General features: G+C 32.2%; 1 protein-coding gene across 1 annotated transcript; it reads right to left on the minus strand.

Moving 5' to 3' along the window:
- Window positions 1-422: 422 nt before the first annotated feature.
- LOC114266713 (transcription factor MYB119-like) lies at window positions 423-4,875 on the minus strand. The gene is made up of 6 exons (XM_082918111.1): window positions 4,421-4,875; window positions 4,079-4,205; window positions 2,014-2,675; window positions 1,784-1,930; window positions 1,287-1,343; window positions 423-795 (listed from the first exon to the last, which is right to left on the minus strand). The coding sequence occupies exons 1-6, from the start codon at window positions 4,873-4,875 to the stop codon at window positions 423-425; spliced, it is 1,821 nt and encodes a 606-aa protein (XP_082774237.1).
- Between the last annotated feature and the right edge of the window lie 4,473 nt (window positions 4,876-9,348).

A 9,348-nucleotide genomic window follows, 5' to 3' on the forward strand; every position in this document is an offset into this window, starting at 1 on the left:
ATATAGATAGATATATAGTAAAAGAAAAAAGAAAAAAGGTGTGAAAGAACGTGGGTGGAAGCCCATTGTGTTGGTGTGATGGTTGTGGATTCTAAGTGGGGGCATAAAAAAAATAATAAAAGGAATGAGTGGAGAGAGTTGGGACGTGTAAAGAAAAGAGGGGTGGGTTTGAAAAATTTTACCAAGGGTGCACGTGACCTTGTAATGCGGCTCCAGAAGATGGATGGTGACAATTACCCTGAAACTCTTCACCAAATGTTTATCATCAATGCTGGTCCTGGTTTTAGACTGCTGTGGAGTACTGTAAAGACTTTTCTAGATTCCAAAACAACTTCCAAGATTCACGTTCTGTGCTGATCAAGGAGGTTGCCTTCTTTCTGATAAAGGTCCTTGGAAAAATCCAGAAATCTTGAAGATGGTCCTTAGAGGCGAAGCACGGCGGTGATGGTTGGTGGTACAGGAGGGAAGGCAGCATCGCTGGAGGAGCGACGTGATGAGGACTGTGTACAGTGGCGGAGCGACGCGAAGAAGAGCGAGAGATGGCATGGGGTTGTCGTCCATTGTGGAGGACAAACATTAGGTCGAGGATTGCGACGGATGTGTGTGGGCCTACGGTGGTCAGATCTTCTTAGATCTAGCGGAGCCACCAACAGATGAGTATAAAGAGTTGAGGCGTCATCGGAAACGAGAGAGAGAGATGAGGAAGCAAGACGACAGTGGCGGAATCGCAGGGAACCTGACGGCGCTGATCTAACATCTCCGTCGTCGGAACGAGACGACGTCGTCAATTCGGATCTGAGCATCGGAGCAGAACTCATCAATTGAAGTTTTGAAATTTTGAGAGAGAGAGAGAGCAGCGGAGTGAAGGTATGGGTAGAGGTCCGGCGGGCGGCCAAGGCGAGGCTGCCGCCCGCCGGTGAAGCAGAATTATTAGCTTCTCAACCTTGCTCTGATACCATGTTATAAATACCATGTTATAAATGATGTATTATTGATTTGTTTGTATTTATTACAAGATTGATGTGTGTATATTGATTACAACTCCTATATATAGAAGAGAAGGTAGCAGATTGTGGTGGTGCTGGTAGGGGGTGAAGTGGAGGTGGTAGGTAGAGTGGGTTAGGTTTAGTGGAGTTGAGTGGGTGTAGTGGGTTAGGTTAGTGGGTTAGGTTTAGTGTACATTAACAAAAGTGTTAGTGTTCAACATAACGAGTTTAATTTAAGAATTCTTGAAGTCTGTCATTTCTAATAAAAAGTATCCCAGCAAAATATTTGCTACAAGCCACCTAAATTCAGTTTCTACAGTACGCTTCTCTTGCATATAGTCTTTAAACCAGCATGACCTGGATCCAAAAAAGAAAAAATCTTAATATAAAATTATCAACACTAGGTGTGTAAAAAAAAAAAAAAAAATTGATAATAAAATGAGTAGACCAAATTTGTTTGGATGTGATTCACTTCACATGAAGTTCGCATTTCATGATTTTTTTCAAGTTCAGATATTGTGGGCCCATCTCAAGTCTATTTTTGCATTGACCATCTCAAGTTTATTTTTGTATCGTTCAGTTTTTAATTCATTTTAAGTAGATCATTCAAGCAAAAAAAATAAACGTAAACTTATAGTTGCAAAAAATAAATTTTATACCACTAAAACTAAATGTATTGGCTATCAACTCATACGTATAAAAAATCGACAATATGTATGTAATTTTTATTCCAATAAAATACATATCAATCAATACTTAAACCATACTTCATTTTCAAAGTGGCTTTTGGTACATACCTTATCGATAGAATTAAAGAAAAGGAAAAAGGAACTAGAGAGGAGAACTTACTCAGATCACGAAGATAGCATTGCCACCCATAGAGAACTAATGAGAAGAAGCAACCATCTCCATCAAATCCATATCTTTCTTCCCACTGAAAGAAGCTTGACCAGTCAAGCAATCCACCTTGAAGTTATTATCAATAATATTACAGTAGTTATCCATGGAAGGCAAAGCATTGGATTACCCATCCAACAGAAAAAAATGGTAAATGTCAGAAGAGAAATGGGTTATTGGAAGCTCTTTATTTGGGGCATTTATGAACATGTTAGTGTCAACAACCATATCATTAAGCAGCTGATCATCACCACTGGTGTTGTTGAGTAATCCGAGCGGATTTAAGGCAAAAACACTCTTAGAATGATTATTTTGAGCTGTTTTTGCCTCAATTGAAGCCTTGGAATTGTTTTTATCATTCAGAGGCTGGTCATTTTTGGTACCGAAGAAATTTATCATGAAGTTCAGTTCGTCGTCGAATGTTTTGTTCATAAACTGTGGAGAGTCATCAATGGAGGACTCAGATAAGTCCCCGAGAGGAGCAAAATGGGTTGAGAAGTCTTCAGTGACGGTGGAGCCAGTGGTGGTGGCGGCCCTATTAGATGGATTCATGCTTTTGATGTAGTCTTGGAGTATGGAGGGTTGAGATTGACACTTCCAATTCTGGCTGCCTTGTGGTTTCTTGATGTTATTCCTTTTTGAATTTTGCTTTCTTTTGGTGGCGTTCCAGTGATTCTTTATTGAATTTTCGGTCCTTCCCGGTATTCTCTTGGCAATTTCTGCCCATCTGTTGCCAACTTTCTTATGAGCTTCAACCAATATGCTCTCTTCTTCTTCAGTCCAAGTATCTTTCTGATAAAAAAAAAAAACAAGGGCGCCACATTGTGTATTATAAACAATGCAATATACATAGGGGAAAATTAAAAATAAAATAAAATAACAAAAAAAAGGTACCAAACTCTAATAAGAATTTCAATAATGCCATGTGCACTGTAGACAAAAATTCATAGAAACGTATATAGAAAAATCAATATTACACTTTTGCTGTAAAGAAAAGTGATATTTTTATAAAATTTTTGTACAAAATTCTTGATTAGAATAATATGGTAGTGGCATTTTAAAAAGTATAAGTCAAGTTGATGAATTTTTTGTTTTAAAATGATAAAATTAAAATTTATCACATCATTTTATATTTATTTATTTTTATTTATTTTGCTGTGTAGCACTATAAGAACTTATCTATGAAAACATTAAATGTGAACCTTTTTATAACAAAATTGATGCTTTGAGGAAGAAAAGGTTCCAAAATCACATGAACGTGAACACTGAGAAATAGTGGGTGCAAGGAGGAATTTGGGAGGGTATAAACAGACAATGGACTGACCCTATGAGTTTTGCATGTCAAAGTGCTCATATGAAAGACAATCCCCAGGCCCTTGTCTCACGAGGAATTATATTAGTTGCCAAGTAAACATATAACGTGGCTTTGTATATTTAAATAACAACAATATTACGAACTCAAAAAAAAAAAGTTAATGGTTGAAATTTATTTTACTCATGTATTCACATTTCATCAATTTAATCTCCACCACATATATACATTTGCAATAAATTATGATTTGATAAGGATGGGTTCATAGCATTTTTATTTAAATAATCATAAAATTCTAAACATGAACCAACATGTCTAGACGGTTAGATGGAAGAAGAAATGTCACTAACTTTTGCGGATTAAAATTAAAAAAAAAAAAAATGGAAGGGGAGATGTCAGATGATGTGAACAGCACCAAACTCACCATAAGATCTGCATGTCAAGCCCATGACTTGTAAAACAAAACCCTAATCCACTTTTTGAATGAAACTTTTCACTAATTACCAAATATAAAATATCAAAAGAAAACTCATGAGAGATGAACGGACAAATCACCTTGATGAAATTTTGGCAATCTAAATCCTATATCTCTAACTTTTAAGATATAAAATTAAATAATTAAAAAAGGAAAAAGAGTTGAGAATAGGAAATTAAACCAGATAAGGCATCCTAGGGTTTTCTCTTTTGACTATTTGAAAAATATCACACAAACCCAAACCAAATCTCAGTTCTTAGGTATTTTGTCATAGATTTTTATGAGAAATCTAACACAATTGTTTGATGATTAGTTTTGCAAAAAGTAAAGAAAATTTTAACAAAAACCAAACCACACTCAGTGGTTCTGACAAAACCTCAAATTAGGAAAAGGGTGAGGAAAAAAGACCTTGATATCAGGGCGCAAATGATTGTGCCACCGCTCCCGGCATTGTTTTCCGACCCTGCCAACCATATTCTCTGCTATCTGAGCCCATTTTCTCACTCCATGCCGCGTCACTAAATTGAGCAGTTTCCTTCACAAAAACAAAATCATAGAAATCTTCAATATCAACTGCACTTGCATGTAAAGAGTAGACATATGTGGGTTTAGTATAAGTAATACGGTCATATATGGGCTGATATTGGACAATATCGATTGATATATCATTATCAGAAGATAGATATTTAAAACCCTAGGTTGTATGAGACTTAAAGAAGGGTAAAAGTTAAAAATTATGTGTTATATCACCTATCTTCTTCATCTGTCCATTGTCCTTTGATCAGAGTAGTTGTAGAAGTGCCACCTTTTGCTCTCTTTGCCACTCTTTTACAATTCCTTTCTTTTGATTTGGCATCTTCACTCAAACCCATATTAGGATCTATCTCATATGTCCATTTAAGAGTCTCACTATCATGGAAAAGCCCATCTATGAAGCTTTTCTTTGGAAAACTTGGCCCCAAAAAGTTGCTTGAGTAGCCACCAATTGCACCACAAGAAGAAGAAAAACCACCATACACGCTTATCGGAACGAGCAGCCCTGGGTTGTGCACATTGTTTTGAGTCTGTTGGTGAGAGAAATGGTTGTTCTTGCTTGACAAGAACCTCTCTATGGCTGTTAATGGAGGACTAGGTCTATATAAAGAAGGGTTGTTTTGTAAATTCACATACCCAAAACCACCACCACCACCACCACCACCTTCCATGAGAGAGAGGCTTGAAGGAGACTAAAAACAAGAAAAGAAAGAACTGTTTTCAAGCAACAAGATTGCTTCCAAAATTGCTTTGATTTAGAGAATGTGCTTTTTTGTGTTTTTTCTTCTCTCTACTTGTAAAGACACAAGAGCTGGGCAAAGAGAGATTATAGTAAAAAGCCTTGTTTGGAGCTACTACAAGGGTTGGAAACCATTGATCTGAGGGTTCATCCAACGGCTGAGATTCAGAGGTGATTGTAACTCCTCAGCTTCTCTTCTCAGTCAAAAGTAGAAAAATAGTGGTGGAGAGATTAGTGGGTTGGTCATTAACCCTCAGTAATAAATCATTTTTGCTAAATTAAGATTACACTATTATTTTTGAATATATGGAAAGTTTTTGTCTTGTTACAATTAGGGAAAATTTGAATCCAATGTAAAAAAATTTTTTTAAAAAAATTACAAATAATTGGTAAATTTTATACATATTAATAATTATAATTTTAATTTTAATTTTTTTCATGATTCTGTAATAATTTTTTAATAGTACCATTTATAATTATTCACTGCCATTGTTTGGCCACCCCTCAAGGAAATTACTTTTTTACCCACTACGACATATAAGAGTTTTGGAGATCAAATGTTTTGGTTTCTAAAAGTAAAATTTTGTTACAAATGACATTTAGGGATTAATTTCTATCATCATGAAGATATTCGCTAAAAGGTCGTTTTGAAAAGTCAAAAATAAGGCTTTTAGTAACAAAATTTTGAAAATGTAACTAATAAATAGATTTTTTGGTACAAATAATTTGGTCTCAAATAGATAATAATTTATCACTAATGTCCAATTTTCATTATTAAAAATATAATGACGATATTTTTCATAATAAAAATATTTAATTCTTAAAATATAATTTTATCCTTAAATTTTAATCTTCAAAACTTTAATTTTTTGTAATGATCGTTGTATTAACAAACTATTGTGCATCAAAGAAAGGGTGCTTTAGGGCACTAAATGCCATTCAACTTGAAGGGAGGTACTATTGATTAGAAATGATGGCTGCCCAAGTCAATTTGACAGTGGTAGAGTTAATTACCCCTTTTGTAATAAGCCAGATTTCTGCCCACATTCTTGTTTCAGTGAACACCTTCATTTACAGACTTTGTCTTAAAAAATTCTTTGGCTTTCAACCCACACCTGCAATCTGCATTAAGGCTTAGTTTGGGGAGACTAAATAAGTGTATTTTTTGACTTTTTATAAAATATGGGTTGGGTTTGGGTTGGGTTTGAAGTGATGTGTTAGAGAGGTGATGTGACTTAAATAAGATGATGTGACTTAAATAGAATAGTGACTTTTTAACTTTTTGTCTTTTTTCAATCATGCCAAACTTGGCCTAAATGTAGTAATGATCCGAACTTCCATTTTTATTTCATTTTAGAACCCTTTCTTAGTCTCCACCGATTGAATATCCTTATCCAGCTCTTTGCCCCGATCCATCATTAGGTAGCATCTTTTTAGAGCTAGCTGAAGGTCAACGTCATACTTGAGTGGCCCTTTTTTCTATTCCACTTCCCTGGGGAATAACTCTAATTAATCTCGGTAATGTCAATTGACTTTTTGATCTTAAATTTATAATTTTATTTTAATTTGGTCTAATTAATTACAATTTTAATTTTTTTTCTGAAAAATATGTATATAAGTAGCATGTGCTATATTTTTTACAGTAAAATTGAGTTAACCTCAACTAATCAATAATTGTTTTCTATCAAAAAAATTAACGGCATTATTAATTGGACCAAATTAATACAAAATTTAAAATTAATAGTCGAAATTAAGTCAATTAAAAGTGGAGAGACCAAAATGACACAAAGAGCAAAATGCCTGAACAACCGACGTAATTTGCCCTAATTATTAATATTGATAAAATTTATCACTAATTTATAATTATTTTTCAAGTTTTATCTTAATCTAAAATTCTCCCATAAAATTATAACTAAGAGCGACGGAATAGGAGAGAACTTATTATGGTCATGCAATTAATTGCTTGGATGACTGCTTATGCTTTACTTGTGGAGGTAACGCTCTCTTTCATTGTTGATTTAGGATTTGTTTGAAAATTTGACTATTTTATTTAATATTTTTGACTATTTTAACCTGTCTAAAAAAATTGAGTTTGAGATAATTTTTAGTTTTTTAGATTTTTTTTTGTAATTTATTTGATGATTGTAAGAAGAAAAAAAAAATGAAATAATCATGGTTTGAATATAATATTTTGTTTTATTAGTTACTTTAACTTTTTTGTCTTTATTAACTATTTTAACCAAAAACTTGTGTCCCAAACACTCCCTCAATTTGAATTCTAATGTCCACCTCAAAATAATTCTCATATTAGTACTAATAGGGGTGTTAAAAAAATTGGTGAAACAGGTAAACTGATCCAGTCTAGTCCAAATTATCGATTTTGTATAGTTTTTATTGATTTTGATTCTAGTTCTAGTTTTGAAAATGATGGAATTATTCAAATCAATTTGATTCTCGATTCGAAAGCTTTGGTTGTGGCTCCAAACTGAATTGTGATATATTTATTTTTTTCACAATAACTTTCTGTTGTCTTATTTTGCTGTGTTTTTAAATTAGTATTAAAATCTAATTTCCTAGTCTTGTAATAAAATTATGAGTATTAAATATACTAAACAAATATAATCAAATAATTTAAATAATAGCATTTGCTACAAATAATAATAAAACAAAAAATACATTAATTATATTATTTTAAAAACTTAATGAAAAACATAAATACAGTTAATTGAAAATTAGTATATAAACGAAATTGGCATACAACAGTAGATAAATATAAGCAAGTAACTATTACATAATATAAGTAAAAACATTCTACACTCTTATAAAAGAACTGCACCGGAAAAAGAACCACCTATTTTTAAAAAAAAAAACACAATAAAAAATTATGACCTTTGTTTGGGAATAAGGCCTTTGTTTGGGAATAAGGATTTTGAGTCAAAAAGTCAAAAAAATATTACAAATTATCAAATCATTATTTCTATTCTCTCTTTTTTTTTTTTTTTTTTTTTTTTTGCACATTATTCGATTAAAAGTTAAAAATAACTAAGAAATTAATTTCCAATCGAGCCTTAATTGGATAATTTGACAATACTTGAAGTAGAAAGCGTAATCAACCCTAAATAATTCAATAAACTCATTAAAAATCTAGGTTTGTTTGGAAATTGTTTTTTTTTTCAAATAAATTTTCAACTTTTTGCAAAATACATGTATAGAGTTAATTTTTATAGTGAAATTTTTTTATTATTTTGACTAAACGCCTTAAGAGCATCTCCGGCGTTTAAATTTTTTTTTCATCAAATTTGAATAAAATTTGAAGTAAAAACTTCATATGATATCACTCATTTTAACAATTTTTTTTAAATTTTTATCAAAACACTAGTCGACAGAGAGGATGTCTGGCCGATCGACTGGTTCGGTGTAAATTGACCACAACCTACAGAATAATTTTGCAAGGAAGAGGTTATGTCCAGGAGGACATCCGACCCAACGATCACCTACAAATTTGATGGAACACTCTAAGCATCCTTAATTTGATAAAAATTTTAAGACATCATTAATTTGATATTATAATTGGAGCACCAATTTTATTTTATTTTATTTTTCCATCAACAAATTTAAATTTGATGAAAGAAAAATGTAAGTGTAGAAGCTCTAACCGAACTTGACTAAGCACTCGTTTGGTATACACAATTTTGGGGGGTAAAAGACTATTTTAATCACAAAAGATAAAATAAGTTAAAAAGTTAATAAAATAAAATGTCATATCCAAATTATAATTATTTAATTTTCTTCTCACAAAAGTCAAAAAAATTAAAAAAATCTATCACAAACGAAATCTTTTAACTTAAATTAAAATAGTCAAAAAAAAAATAAAAAGTCAAAAAATCAATCAACGACCCAACTGAACCCTAAGGCCCTATTTGTTTTGGTGTGTAATGGATGAGAGGGCATTAGGATGGATGTGTGGTTATTTAGTGTTGTGTTTGTTTGTAGTTGGGGAAGGGATTAAGATGGACGAAGGGATTAAGATGGAGGTTGGAAGGGGGATTGAGATGAGGGAGATGAAGGTAGTATTAGAAAAATAGTGAGGGGATTAATTTTTTTTTTTATTTTTTACATATTGGAATTTTTTTTAAACATTAATGTTTAATTTTTTATATTTTTTATTATTTTATATAAAAATAATTTAATAATTTCTACACTAACAATTATTATCAAAACAAATAAAATTTTATTTAATCCCCTCACTATTAATTCTCTCACTACTAATTCCCTCATTATGAATCTCTTTCACTCTTAAAACAAACCGAGCTAAACGAGTTCAAATCTATTTACACTACACATTGGCGGGAAGCACACTTGATAAGGTTACATTTTTCCCGCTAAAAACAACTCTCTCTGTCTC

The sequence above is a fragment of the Camellia sinensis genome, chromosome 3 (genome assembly GCF_055761805.1).
Source record: "Camellia sinensis isolate YWXY chromosome 3, ASM5576180v1, whole genome shotgun sequence".
Classification (NCBI taxonomy): Eukaryota; Viridiplantae; Streptophyta; class Magnoliopsida; order Ericales; family Theaceae; genus Camellia; species Camellia sinensis.

Bases quoted from the DNA above. Each gene is read 5' to 3' on its own strand.
- LOC114266713 (XM_082918111.1), bottom strand. From the start codon at position 4,875: ATGGAAGGTGGTGGTGGTGGTGGTGGTGGTTTTGGGTATGTGAATTTA. The intron at 2,676-4,078 runs GTCTTTTTTCCT...TTTTTTTATCAG, and splicing joins ATTTGCGCCCTGATATCAAG to AAAGATACTTGGACTGAAGA. The intron at 796-1,286 runs GTGGCTTGTAGC...TCCGATGCTCAG, and splicing joins ACTGTAGAAACTGAATTTAG to ATCCGAATTGACGACGTCGT.